The sequence below is a fragment of the Pan troglodytes genome, chromosome 17, assembly GCF_028858775.2.
Source record: "Pan troglodytes isolate AG18354 chromosome 17, NHGRI_mPanTro3-v2.0_pri, whole genome shotgun sequence".
NCBI lineage: Eukaryota > Metazoa > Chordata > Mammalia > Primates > Hominidae > Pan > Pan troglodytes.
The window spans coordinates 64,237,624-64,262,014 of record NC_072415.2 but is presented as its reverse complement, the minus strand read 5'-3'; the positions used below and the strand labels follow the sequence as shown (position 1 = coordinate 64,262,014).

The 24,391-nt window shown below is 36.6% G+C and overlaps 1 protein-coding gene across 1 annotated transcript in view; it reads left to right on the top strand.

The window, feature by feature from the left end:
• Positions 1–24,391, top strand: part of MBD2 (methyl-CpG binding domain protein 2) — a 69,781-nt gene that overhangs the window by 25,357 nt on the left and 20,033 nt on the right. The window contains exon 3 of the mRNA XM_016933740.4: positions 10,040–10,177. Coding sequence (XP_016789229.2) covers positions 10,040–10,177 — 138 coding nt within the window. The remainder of the gene's footprint in view (positions 1–10,039; positions 10,178–24,391) is intronic.

Sequence of the window (24,391 nt, the reverse complement as noted above, 5' to 3'; positions counted from 1 at the left end):
TAATGATGCTTTTTGTATGTCTGTCTAGAGCTTATATGCATTTACGAACATGTACACATACATGCATTTTTACCCCTTTCCACAAAAATGGTTGGCCTACTCTTAAGAAGCTTGAATGAGAAGAAGAGAGAAGACAATATTCAGAAGAGAATGCATGATCAAAGAACATTATGGTTATTTTTCCTTTAAAGATTTAAAGAGGTCAGCTTGGAAGGAACCAGTAGGCAGGGAGGTTTCTAATCTGGGCGACCATGCCTCAGAAAGACCTCCAGGAACCTTTGAATTGTGTGCAATTTTTGTGTGTGTACATTTTATTGTTGAGACAGGGTCTCACTTTCTCACCCAGGGAGAAGTGCAGTGGTGCAATCACAGCTCACTCAGCCTTGACCTGGGCTCAGGTGATCCTCCCATCTCAGCCTCCTGAGTAGCTGGGACTACAGGTGCAGGCCACCACTCCTGGCTAACGTTTTGTATTTTTTGTAGTGACAGGGTTTTGCCATGTTACCTAGGCTGGTCTCAAACTCCTGGGTTCAAGCGATCCACCTGCCTTGGCTTCCAAAGTGCTAGGATTACAGGCGTGAGCCACAGCATCCAGCCTTGTGTACATTTCTCCAAGAGCTTATTTTCCTCAAATTCTCAATGGAATCTATAACTGAAAAATAACCACTTTTTTAAAAGCAGGAGAAGGAGCTTGGCAGAAGATGTGAGGGAGTAGGTGAAGAGCCAGGTCACTTGCTGCAGCTCAGATTAGGCATTTGTTTGACTATGGATTTTTCAGTTAATGAAGTAATGCCTTACTGGGTTGACTTATTTCTGCCTGAGGTACTTCATGGTCAGTTCACCACCATCAGAGCCCTGTGGTAGGACCATTCTGATGACCAGCTCCTGGTAGGGCATAGTGTGGTAAGAACTGCCTCTTGGCTTCTACCTTCCTAGGATTCCTCCATCCAAACTGAAAACAAAGACTTCATTTATTCCACCAACATTCCTGACCTATGGAGAAAGTAAAATTGTTGCCAAAGATACTGATACCCTTTTTGTCAGTTATTAAAGTCTTGCTCAACTGAGTGTTGTCTGGTCTCTGTAGATAAAGTTGGGGACAGGGAAGGGGAACGAATAGGTCGTAGGTGATAAGTCTAGCATTTCTAGGCCCTAAAGTCCCTCCAAGGGATAAGTGTGGGCCACTGTTGAGTACAGGTTCCTATTAATTTGATACTGAAATCAAAAGTAGAAGGGAGGAGCAAGTAGCTGTTGTAGTATGATGATGATGATTTTGATGATGATAATGATGATGATCTAGACGCGTGCCCGTGGAGATAGAAGTGGACAGATTCTAAATCTATTGAAAATAGGATTGACTGGTTTTGCTGATGAGTCGTGTGTAGAGCATAACAGAAAAAGAGTACTAAAGGGTGAGTTCTTGGTTTTTAGATTAGGTAGATAGAGGTGCCATTTACTGAGGTCACTTTAGGGAAATAATTTATGTGAGTAAATAAAATCAATTTTAAATATTCAACATTTGAGGTGCTATACAAAACCAGAAGGAGAAGCTTTCCTTGTAGAGGGAGTAGCCAGTGTAAATTCCCTAAGGAAGGATGCACTCATCATGTGAAGACAAAAAGGCCAGGTTGGCTGGAGCTTAGGGAGTGGAGGAGTAGTACTAGGTGAGGTTTAAGTAGGCAAGCCTGGTAATAGGGCTGTGCCAGCCAGCATAAGGAATAGTATAGAATGCTGTCTGAGGGTTTTACATAGGGGGAAATACGACTGCTTTGACTGTGTGTGGAAAATGTAGAGACACAGAAGTGGAAGTCGGACGCCAGTTAGGAAGCTGTTGTATTTGTCCAGGTGGGGATGATGGTGACTTGGACAGTGCTGGTTTAATGAATGAATAAAGGAAGAAAGGGAAAGATGTAGCAAAAGACAGTAGAACAAGTTCATGTTCTCTTGTTCAAAGAGCTAATTTTCTCATATACAAAAATATTTTTAATAAGTGAATACATAAAGGATATTTAGCTGATATTCTTTAGCTAATGAAGATAATCAGGTTATTAGCTATTAATAATAGTACTGTTCCATCCTTTTGGCTAATTTGAGTCATGTAGCTATTGATTGGATAGCGATTGCTAGGAAGCAGAGTGACAGAAGAATGTTAGCCATGTTAGCAAATAGGCTTGCTGATGAGAATGATTTGTTCAGTATGATACTAGCTGTATTATATTATAAACTAGTGCTTCAAATGTGTCTAAGCGTGATAGAACTTTCTGAGAGGGTCTGGACTTGGCTATAGTGATAATCATGAAGGGAGATTCGGAGACAGAGTTGTCCATGATATGGCTTTAACAAGATTTGTTTGGTATGCCCAGGTGTTAACAGAACTTTTATAGGTCCTGAAGAGTTAACCTAACTTGTAGACTCCAGGTCAGCAATAGAATTAAGCCCTACAGAAAACTATTTGTGTCACTATTTCCATAGTTCTCCCAAGGATGTGTACATAGCTAATGCCAACTGAGAAGTAAAGGAGATGATTAACGCCATAGAATAACTGTCTGAGTTTGAGTAGGACTGTTCTAGGATATCTGGCTGAAACTCTGGCATCTTTAGTGATGTCCGTTACATTAACTAAAGCTCCAGTAAGTTATTTTTCAAGCAGAACTCTTCAAAACGTGTTTTCATTGATGAATTGTAATCATTCTTCTGTGAACAGGTGTAGTCCTTTTTAATGAGCTCAAAGTGTACTCCATCCATCCTATTAATATTTTAATATGCCATTAATCTCCTTTAAAAAATCTTGTTCCCCATATAGAATATTAGACTAAGTGGATTTTCTGCATAGACATCATGGGTACCAGATAATTTTTTCTTTACTTTTTGTAAAAACCTATGAAGTTGCACAAATTAGTGAATATACTAGAAACCACCGAATTGTATATTTTAAAATGATGAGTTTTGTGGTATGTGAATTATATTAATTAAAAACTTACGAAGAATTGTAAGGCACTTTCCATTGTTGGCATTTGATTTTGTGGAAGGACATTCACTATGGACTACCGTATATATTCTGGAGCAAATCTCCAATTACTTTTTGAGAATAGCCTTGATTTGACCTAAAGGTATCACTCAGGCACACCTTTGTTTGAACCAGGGGATAGCTTTATTTCTGGGAAAACTTAACAGGTTAAATTTCTAAATTTTAATAGCATGTTCAATAACCTGTTTAGGTTAAATAAATAACTGCTATTTATTTAGAATTTGTACCAACATGACTATAAACTCTAAACTTGTTTTACTAAGGGCTGATTTTTTTTCTTTTTTTTAATGACTGTATATGGATGGTCCAGTTAGTGCCTGCCACGTAGTAGGCACTCAGTTTTGTTCAATGATCAACTGAATGAAAGCTGCATTTGTAGCAGCAGCAGCAGCAGCATAACATGCATTATCTTGTTTGATTTTTATAAGAATTTTATCCAATAGCTATTATTATTCTCATTGACAGATGAGGAAACTGACCTTAGAGATATAGTCTCTGCTTCTCAAATTGGAGTATCTTTTGGGGAGTGTGCGGTGTATGCAAAAACCACAGAATTAAAATGACGCTTGAATAATACTTGGAAGTGTCAGTTTTATTTGAACATTTTGGGTAGGTAGAGCAACATTTTTACCTTAAACATGACTAATGTTTAAGGTAACGTGCAAAATTTGTGTGAATTTTAAAGATAAAATGAGTCTACTAGGCTTGGACCCTAGAATGTGTACAATTTGAACTGTCATACCACTTTATTTCAAAGCCATACTGAAAAAAAGTGGTATTTACAATATAGTATAGCGTAAGTCCCTGGTGCTCAAACTATGCTGTGTGGAGGCTTTACATGATATTCATAGACATGGATGGTTTTAAAGGAATCCATTTCGATATCTTTAAATTCCATATACACTCTTTCCTTCAGCTGATCTGAGAATGTAACCTGTGATAGAAGTACACATTATTTTTTCTGTAATTCTCCTTTATAGTCAACCTCCCATTTTACAGAACAGCATACTTCTCACTTGTATGCAATATTACCATGGTACAAAATGTTTGATATCCTAAAGGGACACTATGAGATACTGGATTGAGAACACGAATGACTCAGGCACAGTCAGTTCTTTCCACAAGTACAATTACTTGCTTTCAACAAAATTTAGAGGACTTTATGTAGACGTTGACTGATTTTTAAATTTTTTTGATGGTTCACTGTTACATTCTATCATATAACTCAAAAGGAGTTCAGAGAATTTGAATGACGTGGAATAAAATTCATTCTATCTACTCATAAATGTGAACAACATTTCTCAGTGCTACATCTATGAAAAAGGAAGACTAGGAATAGAATTGATGCTATACCTTGTCCCATTCTAGCAATTAGTAATACACACTTGAGAACATAAAATTATTTTAAAAATTTTTTTCATTAAGCTACATATATATATATATATACACACACACACAACTTCTATATATGTAATTTATGTACTAAAAATTGTAATACTTTATTTTGGTCACATATATACTAATAATTATAATAAACCAGAAGAAATTTGTTGTTTTATCACTAAGAGCTTTATGGTCACAGAAAGTGAAATAATTTCATGATACATAAATGATCAGTGAAAGATTATCAAGTTTAAAATAAGAAATAAGTTTGGAAATGGAATTATTCAAAGAGTAAAGGGAATGAAAATTTATAACCATTGAAGAGTTTGTTTGTATATAAATAGGTAATGTAGGTAATGGTGGGTGCATTTAGATTCTGTTAGATTTAACAGTTTATTATTAAAGTATTAGCATTTAAATTACTTCTGGTAAGTGCATCCTTTGCAACTGATTACATTAAAATATGAAATATTCTTGCTGACTTTAAAATGCAGGTGGGGTATATATATTTTCAAATTTCTCATAAGGGGTAGAAATACAAAAATATTTGACAGCCACTGGCTTATGATACATGTTCTTCATCTGCCTCTTTAGTTATTCTCTTGTATCCTTAATCACGTGAGATCATTGGAAGGTTATGCAATAATTAGGCCCTTTCAGACTCACCTTTACTGAGTTGTCCTTTAAGTCTTATGTTCTTGGTTTTCATGGAAAGTCACTGAAAAAAGAAAGAGCATTTGAAATCTGCTTAATATTTGTTGTGAAGTTTAGTGTCTTTATCGATTTTCTTCTAGATTTAATACCTGGACATTATTTGTTTTCCTCATTACTTGGTATGCGTCCTCCTTTCTGACCATGGCATCTGTGTAATTGAATGTTTCTCTCTTTGCCCAGGCCCCTTGAAAATTCAGATCCACATTTGATGCTTAGCTCTAGTATCACTATTGATCTTTTCCAAAGGATATCTGTTTTTTTCCTTGTCCTTGATTTTCTGTTTTTAAAAATTAATTTTTGTGTATTTTGTCCTTTGGGAGTGTACAAAAGATATATCTCAGATACTTACTGGAAAGAGAGGAAGTAAAATTTTTAAAAATAAGAAAGATTTATTTTTATGTTCCTCCCTGCAACTAGGGGATAAAATAGATCCTCAAGAAAAATACTTTCAGCCTAATACACACATTATTATAAAATGTATTAAATTTTGATTTGAGGGCTAGTCTGTACGTAAGTTTTGTCAAAGGTTGGAAACTTAGTTCTGATATTAGAATGTGTTTGCCAGTTTAATTTTGTAACAAAGAATTTCTGCTTCACTTTTTCTTATATTGAAGATATAAGAAGATTGCATATACATAAACAGCTTTAATCTTGTCCCATAAAAAAGTGTCTGGCTTTTAACTCCGAAGGTGATGGTAGATTGGTCCTTTAGATTCTAAACTAAACTGTAGAAAAACTCAGACACACAGCTGGGCATAAATTAATAGTGACTCAGGGCAGTCCTCAGGGTAGAGGTAATAGAACTGACTGTTTCTGTGACAGTTTCTGGGAAAACTAGTTAGTCCAGCTTTACAGATTGCTCAGCTTCATGTGATACTGTTTTAGAATAATAAATTAAAGACATTCTGTCGTCAGAGCTTCTAGGCCAGTTAAAAGGAGAAAAAATACTAAAAACCAAAATAAGATTGAGTGAAGAATAATGCAGCACATTTTGAATAATGTCTCATTCTGTGCCAGTAGGCAATGAACTGTCTCATTAGACAATGGAAGTTAGTTGTGTATCTTAAATATTTTAGCCAGGCTTTTCTTTTAATTTTTTTTTATTGCACAGAAACATAAGTGAATGGAAGAACGTCCATCTTACCAGTGTAGCATCAATAGTTTGACGTGTTCCATGCTTCCTTTCCAGTCTTCATGGATTCAGGATTCATAGTTTGAAACAGTTTAGAGTAGTTGCCTCCAGTCATCCTTGGTAACAATGAGAATCTCACAGGTTTGAATATGTTTACTCATGCAGACGGTTGCAAATACTTCTGTGTGTCTACTGAAGTAGACACATGATGCCACCTTTGTTCTAATACCAGCAGAGTATATCATTCTTTATTAAGAACAAAGGCCGGGTGCAGTGGCTCATGTCTGTAATCCCAGCACTTTGGGAGGCCGAGGCAGGCGGATCACGAGGTCAAGAGATTGAGACCATGCTGGCCAACATGGTGAAACCCTGTCTCTACTAAAAAAAAAATTAGCTGGGTGTGGTGGTGCGTGCCTGTAGTCCCAGCTACTCGGGAGGCTGAGGCAGGAGAATTGCTTGACCCCAGGAGGCAGAGGTTGCAGTGAGCCAAGATCGCGCCACTGCACTCCAGCCTGGTGATAGAGCAAGACTCCGTCTCAAGAACAAAAACATTAAAAGCCAAACAAGGCATCGTTTAGTGATACATACTGATTGTACCTAATTAGTGACAAGAAATTCCCTGTAAGCATTTATGTGTGAAGCTGCTTAAGGGTTGAATATTGTCTGCTGTTGTTAACAGGTTGGGTGACTTCACTTAGGGCCTCCAAATGGACGAGATGTCATAAATCAGAGGTGTTCAAACTTTCTTTGCATCACAGAATGACCAGGAGAGCATTTAAAATGTGTACTCCTGAGCCTCACACTTCGTAGAGTTAGCAACCTAAGTGGTTACTTTGCAGCTTGTCAGCCAAATTTGCACATTTTATATATTTTTTGAAAATCCATAAAGATAAAGCTAAATACCTGAGAAATAATACTGTTAGTCATTTGAGATGAGCATATCTTTTAAAGGTAAGCAGAGACATTGGGGGAAAAAAATGAAATAAAGGAATGACAGGATTGCCCAATACAAACAGGAGGGCTGTGTTGTGTGGAGAGGTGTAGAGGTGAGGACACATTTAATATTGGATCTAAAGAATATTGTAATTGTAATAATTGTCAGATTATTGTGAGGCTTACATTTCTAGGCATGCTAATGTTCTTTAAGTAGAGGTCACAAACTCAGTGCCTACAGGGCCCAGACAGGTAATGCAAATGTGAGTTGTTGAGGAATGTTGCAACAGGAGACCCTGAGGCCACTACTGGACAGCCATTTCTAATCAGTCACAGCCTATTGTTGCCAAACCAAGTCCAGTATTTCTAGATCTTTCAGTTTTTAAGAGAAGCTAGAATTCTGGATTTTATATGAAGACTCTAGATTTTTAGGTGCTGACTTAATTCATTAAAGGCACTAAAAAATGAACACTCATCTCTGGGTTAGGCTTGATCCACTTGCCATCAAATTGCAATCTTTGTTTTAGAGCTGTGTTTCTCCAGGTGTGGTCCCAGGATTAGCAGCATCAATATCACCTGAGACCTTAATAGAAATGCAAATTCCTAGGCCCTATCTCAGACCTGCTGAATGCCCAGTGCCAGGGGTGAGACTCAGTCATCTGTGTTTTAACAAGCCCTCTGGGTGATTCTGATGCATGCTCAGGTTTGAGAACCCCTGTTCTGGAGCATGAAAGTTGAGATTACAATTTATATGTGGGGGTAGTAGTAAAGATAAAAGTTCATCAAATATCCTGTAAATATCAAAAATATATCAGACGTATTTTGTTTTCAGGTATATGTAACTTCATCCTTTTTGCCAGAATCTGAGAAAACACGATAATTGTGTTTTCTCCCTTTTCTTGTTTGTTAAGAGTATTGCAAATGAACTTAATAGCAATTCTGTGCCACATTTTGACCTCACTGGAACACATCTTAGATTTTATTGATTGATTGATTAAAACTAGGTAAATAAGTTATATGGCTTTACGAAGCTTCAGTGTTAAGCCTCCTTTAAAAGTATTAAATATAATATTCAGTAAGTCCTCACTTAATGTTGTTGATAGGTTCTTGGAAACTGACTTTTAGCCATATGATGTATAATGAAACATATTTACTCTAGGCTAATTGATATAAACAAAAATTAAGTTCCTGTGGCATATTTCTGGTCACAAAACATCCCAAACTTCTAAATAAAGACCAAAACACTTCTAATGATAAACACTGAAATTAACGTGAGCTCTCCGCACATTTAAGAAATATTAATATAAACAAGATTATTATTCACCCACTGATTCCAGTTCGGGATTGTGGGTGGCCAGAGCCTCTCCCAGCAACTCAGGGTGCCAGGCGGGACCCCACCCTGGACAGCACCCCATCCCATCGCAGGTCGCACTCACGCTCACTCAGGCTGGGACCATGTGGATGCACCACTGAACCTAAAGTGCACTTATCATTGGGATGTGGGAGGAAACAGGAGTACACAGAGAAAACCCAAACAGACCTGGGGAGAACATGCCAAATTCACACAGATGGGCTTAGGCTGGGAATGGATTTTTTTTTCTCATCATTATAACAAAATGACATTGAACAAAACGACATTATTCAAAGACCTACTGTATATTAAAAATAAGGAACACTTCCTTATCACATTTTTCTAAATTGAGTTCTGTTTGCTGGAATTAGAATTACCATTTGTACTTATTTGTTTTTATATAAAAGAGGTTAATTTATGTGGTTTTATGTAAGTCTGGCCTCCTAATTGCTGATCAGGTTGTTTATATTTTAATGCCCAAGTATGCCAATATTTTCCTCCATTCTCAGAATGTAGAAATGATTGCTATCCTGATTGGTATCCTTAAAGTTCTTGGCCAGGTGTGGTGGCTCACACCTGTAATCCCAGCACTTTGGGAGGCTGAGGCCTGCAGATAGCTGGAGTCCAGGAGTTTGAGACCAGCCTGGTAATGTAGGGAGACCCCATCTCTACAAAAAAAATACAAAAACTTAGCCTGCTGGTGGCACTGCCTATAGTCCCAGCTACTCTGGAGGCTGAGGTCGGAGGATTGCTTGAGCCCAGGAGGTCAAGGCTGCCGTGAGCCATGATCATGCCACTGAGCTCCAGTCTGGGCAACAGAGTGAGACCCTGTCCCTAAACAAACAAGCAAAACCCCAAGTTCTTTTTTTGGATAAACCAATCTTAAACATATTTGTTCATTTAAAAGTCATTAGTGCCTTGCTGATCAGATACGAAATTTATGTAGAGAATTTTCTTACACTTAAAAGTATACAAAAAGCTGGCCGGGCGCGGTGGCTCACGCCTGTAATCCCAGCACTTTGGGAGGCCGAGGCGGGTGGATCATGAGGTCAGGAGATCGAGACCATCCTGGCTAACACGGTGAAACCCCGTCTCTACTGAAAATACACAAAATTAGCTGGCTTGGTGGCGGGCGCCTGTAGTCCCAGCTACTCGGGAGGCTGTGGCGGATGGCGTAAGCAGACCCGGGAGGCGGAGCTTGTAGTGAGCCTAGATCGCGCCACTGCACTCCAGCCTGGGCGACAGAGTGAGACTCCGTCTCAAAAAAAAAAAAAAAAAAAAAAAAAGTATACAAAAAGTTTTTCATATATTTTGAGGAAACTTCATACATGTGTCACTTATTAGGTGCTTAAAATGTACCCTAGAGTATTTAAAATGCTGCGATAGACTGAGAAGTTTGGAATAATTTGATTTAAAGTAATAGATATTGAATTAGTAGGAAGTCATCTGATTGTGTTTATATATAATATTTTAAATAAAAATACATTTATATTCACAGGGTAAACCAGACTTGAATACAACATTGCCAATTAGACAAACAGCATCAATTTTCAAACAACCGGTAACCAAAGTCACAAATCATCCTAGTAATAAAGTGAAATCAGACCCACAACGAATGAATGAACAGCCACGTCAGGTAAGGATCTAATTCTTTCTCCAATCTTATTTTTCAGAAAAATGCTGGTATTTTTACCAGAAATAATTCAAATAAATTCTGGTTAAAATGGAGTATATTTGGAAAGAAAATTATTTTATGTCCTAGGCTATTACATGAATGCTGAAGTATGCAAAATTTAGGTAAAATATTTTTAAGAAAAAATTTAAGAAGTCAATAATGAATCTAATTCATAATATGGACTACATTTTTATGCTTTTCGTGTGGTAATATACATCAGACTTGGTTCTGCTAATCTTAGTTTTTTAAAGATTATCTTTCCAAGGATAATATTTCATAGAAGAATGAAGCATGTAGTTTGTGTTGCTTAGTTTAAAAATATTTTCTATTATTTGGAAGCTAAAACTACTTTTTATTCTGATTTCTTGTTTTGTGAAATCTGTCCCACCCCTTTTGAAAAACAGAATTAGATAAACTTTGTCAATATGGTATATTGTCCTGTGACTTCCATTTTTGTACCAATTCAATTTATTTTTCTCTTTCTTTATTGCTTCAAGCTGTATTCCACCAGAATCTTTTCTTAGAAAAAAAGCATTACCTGAAAGGCCTCCCTGCTGCCTATTAATGCCATATAGCCCGGGGAGGGAGACTGGACAAAATGCTTAAACCTTCCACGTAACCTTGCTTATTCACTCCCTAATTGTGGTCAAAAAGCCTAGGTAGTTCATGAATTTTTAGTAGCAATTGGGGTGAGGGAGTGGAGGGAGAAACATCTGTGCGTTTTTTTTTTCTCTCCTTTCTCTGCCTCCTCCCACCTGAGTCCACCTAAGGATTAGAAACACTGATTTACCTACGACGGTTATCTTTTGCTCTCGTATTCCCCTTTTAGATGTCTCACTCCACCTTTTCATTTGAATTTTGTTTTTCACTAGTCCTTCAAGTGTCTCATCTCCAGACTTCATAAAGGATTGGGCCAAAACTTTCAGACAGTTGCTCTAGAAGAAACTACATAAAGAAATTCAGTTCCCACATCCTCTGTAGTGTTTTTTCCTCTTCAGGTGAGCCAGGAAAACAGAAGATATTTGGAGCCACATTGGATCAGCATCTTGCTATAGATGTCTCAAGATTTGAAGTTCTAAACTTGCTTTACTGTTGGTCCCCAAGAGATTCAACAGGGGCCATGTAAGTGTATCACATCCAACATAAAAGATGCGTACCTGCATGTGCCTTTAGGCTCTTGTCACCACTTAGGTTTTCTTTGGGCCATTCAGCTTTCTGTGTGAGGCTTTTCCCTTCTGTTTTACTACCACACCCAGTGATAGTCATGAAACCACAGGAGGTTGCAGTATATTCATTACAACAGGGAAGGAATTCTGGCATTCTGAACTTTGCCCACCTTGGTAAAGCCGTTCCCTGGTTGTATTCTTTCTCAGATACTGTCTAAAGTCTTGAACATCTTGTCCTTTGACTTTTTGGTGATTTAAAAATCATTTCCCCACAAATATATTTATTAATTGAAATTTTTGAAAGTATATGATTGGGTAAAACAGATTTGCTTCAAAAATTCTGAAAGATAAAGAAGGTGGAATGTAATCTTTAATTAATAATATCATTCCACGTTGGAAATTTGAGTTTCCTTATGAGATCAGATAGTATTTAATAGATTTTATCCTCATCTTTTCTTTGCCAAATCATTCTCAATGTAGTCTATAAACCCAAATGTTTTATTTAAAGATCAATTGATTAGCAAATTCTGGCCGTTTTAACAGTAATTTAATTATTTTCTGCACCTAAATTCAGTCACAGTTTTAAAAACCTCTAGTAATTATTTACTGGGTGTTTACCTGGCTATAGAGATATTGGTAACTTAGAGTTTTAAAGTTGAAATAACCAGACTAGTTGCTCCTTGTTCTTTGGTATGTTGAATAGTTTTAAGTTTTCCTTCTTTTATTATGGCGTATGAGATTATTCTCAAATGAAAGGTATGTGTCCAAAGAGCAAAGTTCTATCTCCTCCATCTCTCCCCAAAAAACTTACGTCATTTCAACCCAGATCTTTTGAGGGTTTAATCTTCCTTTTAGCTTGCATAGACAGGAAGTGTTTAAAATTATTTAGCAGGCCACTTCTCCAAAAGCTTTGGCTGTTTTTTACTTTATCCTTATGGTACCTGACAATTTTTGCTGGATGCTTTTGATTGTGCTAAGACATTAGTTGTCTTTCCTCTTTCCTTATCATCAATGTAAGAATTGAGGTAATATTTGACCACCGTCTCACCAATAGGACTGTGCATTGGGCAGAATATTGGAAAATAGTAAAAAGACAATTTTCATGTTAATGTTTTAAAAATCATGATCTGTTATCCCAAGTATTCCAGTTTAGATTCAGTTCGTTAGTAAAGGAAAGATGTTGGTTTTAATTCTATTTTGATATACATATGGTAGATGACTGCTAATCAGCTATTTGTAATTGAGGAGATAGTTGGCAAAATACACATAGGCAGAAATGTTTCTTCCAATTTTGCTATCCATTCTTAGATTCATTGAATTCAGTTGATAATATAAATTGCCAAATATTCCAATTGGAGAAGTTATTTTTATTAGACAGTAAATGAATTAGACAATGAGGTTTCTATTTTTGAGGTTCCCATAGATATAAATGTTTTTATTCTTTGTATCACATTCTTTTAATAAGATGTTCAAGATAGTGATACTGTAATTCCTTTTAAAGTGTTGAATTTTGAGGCCTATAACTAGGATTAGGCTTCTGAATATTAACTAGGCTTTACTGTGAGAAGATCTGAAATGTTTAATTTAGATGAGAAGCAATCATTAAAAATAATAATTCTGTCTTTTATAACCAACATCCTATGCCCAGGTCATTTATATGGCAGCCTAATTTGAATTCTATAAAATATATAAGTTATGAATTTTTAATGTATTGACTCCTTGAAAATGCCTTAGCTTTAAAAGTGCAAATTAGGGTATGAAAAGAAAAGCATTAAACAGAATTCAGTAGTGATTTCTACTTATAATTAAAATTTTAAGGTAGTGATGGAATTTGTAAAACCTAGTTATAATAGGGTAGTAGCCAGCCATTCTTGTATATAGCATCAGTGTATTTGATGATTGCTTGTCTTTTCTTTAGATTAAAAAGACCCCTGTAGTGGGGAGGAGGGAACTCTGCCAGTTATCAGACTATTATCCCAAACAGTAATCACTGAAATATCCTTATTCAGCTAGATGCATAAAACACATCTCAAGATCTTTTTAGTCTAATTGAGTTGTAATTTTTGCTGGTAACAATGCCTTTCCTAGTTTACCCCCTTCATAATGTGAAGAACTACCATTTCTATTTCTTATTTCTTTGCTGCTGTCATCTTTGATACTATCTGGTCTCTTGATTGCTTCTTTTTCTCTTTTAGCCTCAACCCAAAGAAGCTTCATCTTTGAACTGTTACTTCTTCCTTTTAATTATTAGATTATAGAGGGCTAAAAGGCTTTTGTGTTTTTGACAGTCTTTGAATAGTAATTACATTTCTTATAGAATATTCACTTTTTTGTAGGGGTAATTGTTTAACAGTAAAGAAGCAGATTTGAATCTTCCACTTGATCTTAGATTTTTTTCCTTTTATTTCATTTTGCCAATTCCCCTTTCAAGGATATGAAACTTTCCTTTACCTACTTCCAGAAGCCAGCCTTTTCTTTTAGAAGGAATGTTTTAAATTGTATTAGAAGAAACTTTCCTGATAAAAGATAAATTGTGTAAATGTGCAGTTTAAAGTCACTGTGTATGAAAAGTGTGTAAAATAGATCAGCTTTCAGTTGCTAAAACCCAGAGGGTTACTATTTCAGGCATTCTAGCAGCATTTTCTTGTTTCTAATCTCTAACAGTTATTTCTAGTATAGTCTCATTATAATGTTCTTAATGACTGACAAATAGATAAGCTAAAGCAGAGTCTCATGGTGGATATATTCCTTTGCTCTGGACAGAAAAATTGACTGGGCAGAGAAAATAGAGGATGTGTCCTATAACACTTAAAAATATTACTCTGGGTACTGTTGGGAAGATGCCATATACAAAGTGCCAAATGAATAGTAGAGTAGTACAGGCAAGTGCTATAGGTGTTTAAGAAAAGTGAGGTTACTGTTGCTAGGAGGCTTGAGGAAATCTTTAGAACAGGCATGAAACATATGCTGGACATATTTTTAAAATGTAAAAAATATTTTCTAACAATATTTTATAATGTTTCCTTGGGCTAGATTCCCAGAAATATAATTAGTGTGAATAGTTACATTTTTGGTACATACTAGCAAATTGATTCCAAAGGGTTGTACCAAATTAAAAGACTATCAATAAGTTAGATACTTTCCAGTTTCAGCTTACCTTCTATAGCAGCAGTCCCCAACCTTTTTGGCATCAGGGACTGGCTTGGCGGCAGACAATTTTTCCATGGACCAGGTGAGGGCGAGGGGGATGGTTTTGGGATGAAACCATTCCACCTCAGATCATTAGGCATTAGATTTTTATAAGGAGCATGCAACCTAGATCCCTCACATGCGCAGAGCACAATGGGGTTCGCGCCTCTGTGAGAATTTAATGCTGCCTCTGATTGGACAGGAGGTGGAGCCCAGGCGGTAATGCTTACCTCCTGCTGTGCCGCCCAGCTCCCAACAGGCCACAGACCGCTACCCGTCTGTGGCCTGGGGGTTGGGGACTCTTTTTCTATAGCTTTGAGTATTATTAGTACTTTTTTTTTGGGTAGGGGGAAGTAATTCAGTAGTTTAAAAGGGTATTTTATTTTAAATTTATATTTATTTCAATATGTATAAAGTTAAATAGACTGAGGCATTTGTGTTAAATTTTAAAAATGAGAAACATTTAGAGCTTTTTAAACTAGGGAGTAGCTTTTATATTACCCATCTGAACTGAACTTAAAGGAATATCCTGGTGGCCTAAAGCTAATTCCAACACCTGTACTCTTCAGATACACTTCCTCCTTCCTTCTCAGAGACCCCATCCAGTGGAATATGTCACTTACCTTTTATCTTCACCCTGTCTCTAAACTGGCTTCTTCCCAAAGCATTTAAATATATTCAAATCCACCCCATCTTAAAAAAAATTATCCACTTCACTGCTCCCCTTTTAGCGTTTGTTCCCTTTCTTTTCTTGTTAAAGTCAAACTTCTTGGCATTGTGTGTGTTTACTATCTGCTTTACCTCTTACTCAGTATGTTTATGTCTCTGAAATAATAGCTTTTGTTCTCACTGAAACTGTTCTTTTCAGAATTGCTGATGTTCCTTGTTAAACTGAATGGACAAGTTTCGGTCTTTAAATTTCTTGCCCTGCTTTAACGTTAAACAATATGACTACCTCTCTTTCTGAAACATTTGCTTTCATTCTTTGACTCTACACTTTCTTTGTTTTCCTCCATACTTTTTTTTCTGAATCCCCTTCTTAGGTTCTTCTTTCTCTATCTGTCTTTTAAAATGTTGAGGTTTCCCGGGGAATACTATGCATTCTTTTTTGTATGTAAGCCCTCCATGGGTAATTTCACTCATTCTCATGGCTTCAGTTATCATCCATATGTTAATGATTTCCAAATTTATATCTTCATCCTGAGCTTCAGTCGTTTGTGTCAATTCTCCTACTAACATTGTTCACTTGGAAGTCTCGCCAGCACCTGTAATCTATTGCTTTATCTCTATGAACTCCTTTGTCATCCAATCAAATCTGCCTTTTATTAGATGTGCTTTATCTCAGTGAAAGGACCACTGTCCACTTGGCTGCCTAAGCTGGAAACCTGAGCATCATCCTTGATTCTTCCTATCTTTCACCCCAAGCGTCTATTTAGCCAGCAAGTCCTATTGATCCTACCTCCTGAATGTTCTCTTGCTCCGTTCTGAGACTATTATTATTATTCATTTATTCTAATTATTATTCATTTTATTATTATTCATTTCATCTAATCTCTCTGCTTTTTGTGTGTGTTTTTTTTTTTTTTTTTTTTTTTTGGGAGACAGGGTCTTGCTTAGCTACCCAGGCTGAAGTGCAGGAGTGCAATCACGGCTCATTGCAGCTTCAACCTCCTGGGCTCAAGTGATGCTCCCACCTCAGCTTCCTGAGTAGCCGGGACCACAGGTGCACACCACCATGCCTGGCTAATTTTGTGTTTTTCATAGAGATGGGATTTCACTATGTTGCCCAGGGTGGTCTTGAACTCCTGGGTGCAAGTGCTTCCTGTCTTGTTCCCTTACTTCACTCTTCATATTGCAGCCAGGTGTTCCTCTGGCATGATGGTCTGATAGTGTTAATAGTGTTATACTGCTGAAAACCCTGCAGTGCTTTCTGGTAGCTTTTAGGGTAAATTCAGAACACTTTAACATGACTGCCAAGCCCTTTTGCTTACCTCTCTGGCCTCACCTTCTTCTCTTGTTCTACATTCAAATCATATGGAACATTTTTCAGGTTTTTGTATATGCTATTCATCCCCTACCCCTGACCCTTACATACCTTGATCAGATTTTGTGCTGTTTCCTTTCCCTCCTTCAGCGGCTGTTTCTTACTCATCTCTCAAGTGACATCAAGAACTTAGACGTCACTTCTGTTCAGAAAACCCCTGATTTACCAAGTTTGGATTTAGAGACATTCCTTAGTGTTTCTTCTTTCTTCTTTTCTGATCACAACTATATTAGGTTATTCATTGCTTTATCCCCAATTTCTCTATTATGTAAGTGCTTAATATGTAAATTAGTTGAATTAGTGAATTAAATTATTCATTCATTCAAAAATTATTTATTGAGCCTTCACCTTGTACTTTTCTAAACAATGGGATACTGCAGTGAACAAGACAAAGTCCCTGCTGTCATGGAACTTTCCATCTAGTGTGAGAATAGGAAGTGAGTCAGACAAATACATGTATAGATAATGTATCATGTTGTGTTAAGTGCAATGAAAAAAACACCAGAAGAGTGAGAGAGCATGTGGTCTTCAAAAGCAGAGAAATATGGAGGGAACATTCTAGACAGAAGTCTGTCAACTGTATATAGTATGAGGACTGACAGGGTTAGGAGATCACTGAAGAAACTCTTACAGGAAGTTAGGGCATAAGCAATAAGGTGTGTTTTATGCTGGTCATAAAATAACTGATGGCCGGGCACAGTGGCCCACACCTGTAATCCCAGCACTTTGGGAGGCCGAGGCGGGTGGATCACGTGGTCAGGAGTTCAAGACCAGCCTGGCCAAGATGCGAAACCCTGTCTCTACTAAAAATACAAAAAAAATTAGCTGGGTGTGGTGGCAGGTGCCTGTAATCCCAGCTACTTGGGAGGCTGAGGCAGAGAATTGCCTGAACCTGGGAGGTGGAGGTTGCAGTGAGCTGAGATCGCACCGCTGCACTCCAGCCTGGGCGACAGAGCAAGAATCCGTCTTTAAAAAAAGAATAAAATAAATAATTGACAAAATTTATTGACTTATCAGCTCTGCCTATATGAAGAATCTTAGAATAAAGTGGGAGAATGATATCTTTGACAGAAATATGGATATAATAAAGGGTAGCTCAATATGTTTTAAAAATAATAAAATATGAATTTGAGTGGTAGAAAATTTATACTCTTAAAGTAATTGTTGCATGTTGAGCTAGTAAAAGATGATGGGCTAGGGCCCAAGAGAGTCTGGAGATATGGTCAGTCTTTATGCAGGGAAGAATTGCAGTTGAGACATTACATGTGAATTTTTAAAAATTAAGGAATGAGGCTAGATGCAGTGGCTCAACATCTGTAATCCCAGCACTTTGGGAGGCTGAGGCAGGCACATTTCTTGAGGCCAGGAGTTCAAAACCAACCTGGCCAACATGGTGAAAACGCATCTCTACTAAAAATGCCAAAAATTAGCCGAGCATGGTGGCGCATGCCTGTAGTCCCAGCTTGGGAAGCTGAGGCATGAGAATTGCTTGAACCCAGGAGGCAGTGATTGCAGTGAGCCGAGATCAGGCCACTGCACTCCAGAATGAGACCCTGTCTCAAAAAAAAAAAAAAAAAAGAAAAGAAAAAATTACGGAATACATAGGCTGTTGGTTCATAGTTACCAATAATTGTGTATTTTTCTAGTTCATTTTAAAAACATGACAACTGTCATGAGGGAGGATCTGTGAACTTTTTTTTATTTCTCTAAGTAACATAGGAATACAGATGAAAAAATCGAATAGTGTTTTTAAAAACTACTTCTCAAAACAGTAGTTTACTACTCCAGTTAAGTCTTCTAGTCTCTGCCAGAAACATTTATTCTTAATTCTTATCATATCTCTTTATAATTATCTTCATATTTCTAATTAATATACTTGTTAGGCTGTCTTTGTTAATTTTAGCCATTATTTCTTTACTTTCCCCAAGGATAGGTGACTACATAGTTGTCTCTCTCTGCCGTCATGCTCCCAACCTAGATGTATCACGATTTTAGGTAAATAGGTTAAATAGTCAGGGTTTACGTTATTATGAATGAAAATTTTTCTGGGTAGGGTAAGTAATGCCCTGCCACTCCTTTCTGTCATAATTCTTTGTTGTTTTTAATCTCAATAACTCTATGTTAGGTTTTCTAATATAATTATAGTTAACCTTTTCTGATTTTAAAATTTCTGCCACATGCTCATCAAAAATATTTTCTTTATGCTGCTAGGATGTAGATCTGTGGGGAGAATTAATATTTTTATAATATTAAGTGTTACAGTCCACGAATCTTAGGTATTCCTCCAGTAAGCTTTTATAGTTTTCAGTCTAGTGATCTTATATATCTTTAATTGATTCTTAGATATTTGATGTTACCGTAAATGGTGTCATTTATAAAATTTTTATTTTCTAATTATCTTTTGCTAATATTAGAAATGAATTGATTTTGTGTATTGACTCTGATTTCAGTTATCCTTCTAAATTATTAAGTCATCTATGATTCTTTTGGACTTTACATGTGAATAAACATGTCATCTGTCAATGAGAGTTTTTCTTTCTTTCTTTTTCTTTCTTTCCTTCTTTCTTTCTTAACAATATTTAAACCTTTGATTTTTTGTCCTTTTTCTATTTTATTAGTTAGAACTTCCAATACAATGTTGAATAGAATTGATGGTAACAGATATTCAAGTCTCATTCGTGATGTCAGGGAACATTTTTAATGTTTCTCCATTAAATGTGATACTTGCTCTAGGCTTTTTTGTAAATATTCTTTGTCAGATTAAGGAAATTTGCTTTTATTTCTATTTTACTAAGAATATTTCTTATGAATGGATATTAAATTCTATCAATTATTTTCCTCTACCTAGTTAAGTGATCAAATAATGTTTATTTATTCTGTTAATAAAGTGTATCATATTGATTGGTTTATGTGATTAATTTCACTGTTTGATGTTTTTGAATGTTAAACAGATCTAGAATTCCTGGAGTAAGCCCAATGTGGTTGTAATGTATTATCATTTTTATCACTGTTTAGAGTTGCTGTTATTAGGTTTAGGATGTTTTGCCTTTATATTCATGATTGAAATTGACTTGTACTTTTCTTTTCTTGTAATTTTCTTCTCAAGCTTTAGTATCAAGGTTTTCTGGCTTTGTAAAATGAGCTTGGAGGTGATCCTTCTTCTTATATTCTCTGGAAGAGTTTCTATAAAATTGGCATTTTTAAAAAACAAAATTTTCTTTTTGGAATAATTAATTGGGAGGTCATCTCAGCCTATTTTTTTTATGGAAAAGTTTTAACTTACAGATTCGTTTTTTTTCTTTGTTTTTGAGACAAGGTCTCGCTGTATCGCTCAGGCTGGAGTGTAATGGTGTGATCACAGCTCACTGCAGCCTTGCCCTCCTGGGCTCAAGTGAGCCTCACACCTCAGCCTCTAGAGTAGCTGGGACTACAGGTGCACACCACCACGCCTGGCTAGTTTTTAAAAATTCTGTTACTTTTTGTAGGGATGGGGTCTCACTATGTTGCTCAGGCTTCAATTTTTAAAATAGATACATGGAAGAATATTCATTTTTTCTTTCTAGTTTTTTTCATGTGATTTTCTAGGAATTTGTGCATTTTATAATTTTCAAAGTTAGTGGCAAAAGATTGTTTATATATTTCTAGTAATATTTTTAATGTTTACAGTATCTATTGTGATATTCTTTTCTCTGATATTGGTAGTATCCAAATGAAAAGTGGAATGAGGTATTGGGGAGACCTTTCCTAACAAGTTTTGAACTCAGTCTGTATATGAGCTTTTCCTCATTGAAATTCAAATCCAATTCTGTCAAATTTCTTTTTATAAGAAAACATTTCTTTTATAGAAGTTATTTCTTTATAATGGATTATGCCTTGTCTTATTTGACACTGTTGCCTTGAAGTAATCTTATAGTACTATTGGGATCTTTGTTTTTTTTTATGCCTGTATTTGTTTGCTATTTCTTTGCCCTTTCTTTTTATTTCCAGCTTTCTGAGTCTCTTTATTTTTAAATCTGTCTCTTGCATAAAACATACAGTTGAGTTTTTAAATTTGTTTTAAAATATGATCTGAAGGTCTTTTTCATAATTGGTGAGTTTACCCTTACATTTATTGTTTTACAGATATGTTTAGTCCTAATTCTGTCACTGTGTTTATATACTGTTTTTAATATTTTGTGATTATTTTTTGGTATTTCTGTTTTTGTTCTGTGGTCTGGGTTTTTCATTTAAATTTATACTTCTGGTAATTTTGAGGATTTATAACCTGATTTTAATTCTAGTGGTTGATTAATGTCATATTCTAAATAGTGCCTATGTACTTCTATTTCTCGATGTATTGGTATTAAAAAGGAAGAACGGCTGGGCATGGTGGCTTATGCCTGTAATCCAAGCACTTTGGGAGGCTGAGATGGGAGGATTGCTTGAGGCCATGAGTTTGAGAGCAGCCTGCCAAGAAAGTGAGACTCCATCTCTACAGGAAATTTTTTAAGAAACTAGCTGGCGCAGTGGTATGGGCCAGTAGTTCCAGTTACTCGGGTGGCTGAGGCAGGAGGATTCCTTGAGCCCAGGAGTTGCAGGTTGCAGCGAGCTATGATCATACCCACTGCATCCCTGACTCCTGCTTGGGCAACAGAGTGATACTCTGTCTCAAAAAAAAAAAAAAAAAAGAGAGAGGAAAAAAAAAATAGTGCCTGTTAGTGTCCTACAGAAAGAATAGGAATTAATTTGGCCGGGCGCAGTGGCTCACGCCTGTAATCCCAGCATCTTGGGAGGCTGAGGCGGGCGGATAACGAGTCAGGAGATTGAGATCATCCTGGCTAACACAGTGAAACCCCCCGTCCCTACTAAAATTACAAAAAATTAGCCGGGCGTGGTGGCGGGCTCCTGTAGTCCCAGCTACTCCGGAGGCCGAGGCAGGAGAATGGCGTGAACGCGGGAGGCGGAGCTTGCAGTGAGCCGAGATCGCGCCACTGCACTCCAGCCTGGGTGACAGAGCGAGACTCCGTCTCGAGAAAAAAAAAAAAAAAAAAAAAAAGGAATTAATTTACACTACCGAGATTAGTTTCAAGAAAGCTTTTCTTAAGCGCACATCTTCTTATAAAGAACTAATGATAGATCCTTATCTATTAGAGATCAAAGTTCCTGCAGTCGAGTGGGTTTTGAAATCATCAGTTTATTCATTTCACAGCAGATATTGCTGATTAACAGGTGCTATATAAACAAAAAAGTCGAACATGCCCCCATCTTCATAAAACTTTGAATCTGAAAATCAACACTGAGCAAATAATTCCAAGTATACTGACATGTGACAAATATGTGAAAAGTAGTGAAGGAGCACATCTAAGTTCCTATATGAACTTGCGTATCAATAAGAAAATGATTGTAGCTTTTTCTGTGGGAGGAGCACATGAAAAATCTAGGCACCACGAATGATACTCTTATTCCATGGTCATCTTGGGATAATTGTACCTTTTCAGGCACTTGACAAGTATTGTATACCCACTGTGTGTAAGTTAGAGAGTATTGATGGCAAAATTTAGTCAAACAACTACAGCAAATGCTTGCTGCACCTCTGTCTTCATCAGCCCTAAAATTTGCCCTTTGCTTTATTCATCTATCCTGTTTAGCCCAAATTATCTTTTGCCTTAACGAGAGATCACATTGTAGTTTGCACAGCCACACAAAATAACCTTTTCCTTGGTTTATGCAATAATTTTCTTGTCATTATCTAGCTCTTTCTTCTTAGGCCACCCTGACAAAATAAGAGGGTAGCTCATACTTGATCTTTGATGTTTGCAGGCCATGGTATTTAAGTTGTTTTTGCTGACCATAACTAGACAATTCAGATACTATATGGGGCTGATTGGAAATAAAGCAGTTTATAAACTGGACAGTGAATTTCTTCTTGGCAGGAAACACCATTCATCCACGTAGCCCTAACCCAGTGTCTTGTATATTTAGCCTTTTGAGAGTGACTAGAAAGTACACACTTTCTGGATTTTGCTTTAATCGACAGTTATGTGACAAGAGTCTCTATTATGTGATTAGATTTAGTAACTGTCTTATGAAAGTAAGATATTCATTCAATTGATGGAATCCTAACATTAGAAAAAAATTCTGAGCAATTTGATAAAAGATTTGTATTCTCAAAGAACTTTCTCATATTTTATTAGTGTTTTGATAACCTGAGATAGATCTGACAGTTACTAAGACTTCTAGTTTACTAGTGAAAATATATGCAAAGAGATTAAGTACTTTGCCCAAGCAAATCTATTTAGTGTTTGAGCCAGGATTAAAGCATTTAGCTGCCAAACCAGCACTTTCTATCACCCTGTCCTCCCTCTACTTAGCCAAATATTCATCCCACAAACATCTGAGTGCGAATTTCGTGTCTAGCATCATGCTCTTGACAGATGTAGATTGCAGATAAAACTCTAAAAATGGTGAGATTTTTAAAGTAACTTTTGCTTCTTCTGTTTTATAAGGCATTAACACTGTTGTCTTCATATGCTTTAAAAAGTATATCACATATCTTACGCATTTAAATTTTTTTCATTAGAAAAAAGAAAAGAAATGCTTGTAGTCTAAATCTTTGACAATTAATGTTAGACATTTTAATTTGTTGCTTAATAGTTGTAAAGAATACAGAAACATACAGAGAACCATCACAAAAGGTCCTCAGTCCCCGGACGGCAGGCGAATGTATCAGTGAAGTAGGACAGGGGAGGCTCGAGCTAGGAATTGGATTTGGTAATTAGGTGACTGTGACCTTGGGCAAGGTCAGTGTTCATATAAATAAGAGGGGCAGAGCCTGGGTTAGAAGGAAAAGAATGAACAGAATGTGAGGAAATAAGACACAAGTTCTCTCTACTAGTGGGAGGGGAAGATAAAGATGGCTTGAGGGGGAAGCAGTGTGAATAAGGACATGTTTTAAGTTGTCAGTGTTTAAGTGCATCTGTCACTTAAAAGAAGAAGTCCCAGGCGAGGAGGGGAAAAATGGAAAATGTGAGAAGAGAAGTTGGGCAAATTGATGGGGCAAGATGAGGAGGAGGTAGAAGATGTGATCAGGAGCGCAGGTGGTGGGATAATCTTAGAAGGGCAGCAGGATTCTTTTTTCTCTAAAATAGGAGGAGATCTGAGGTGGAAAGGATGATGTTCATAGAGGCTCTAGACCTTCAGGCTTCACGCCTGGCTTTTCTAGTCAGTCTGAAGTTGCTCTGTAGGCTTCTTGGCTTGGGGGTTAATATTCAGCTATGGTGTCTAAAATAAACAATAAAAAACAGGAGTTTGGATATGTAGGAATTTTAGATGAACTTCCCTTAGTTTCATTATTGAAGTTCAGCATGTTCCTCTGGTCAGTTCACTTTGTTCTAATAGAGATTATAATTTCAAAAGGGAAGATGCTTTTTAAGACAATACATGAGAGCTAAAATAAGTTTTAGGTTTTCGTGTGACTCAGTTTGGTGAATTTTCTCCAGTTTTCATGTAAGAATAAGCCAGACCTACTGATAGCTACCTGCTAATTTATGGAAATTAACGTGTTCCAAATAAACCTGTCTGTTCTATTTTGCTACTGTACCTACATTTGAACACTTAAAGTCATTCTAAATGGAGCCGTGCCCTTCTCAGTAGTCAGTGACAGATTCACACATGTGTGGGAACCCCGATCCTGTGGTAAATAAGAGAGCCCCTTCTAAAATCTAAAATCTCTCTGTACAGACACTTTCTAGTTTATAGGTTGTGATATAAAATTTCATGTTTCATTTATTTGGAACT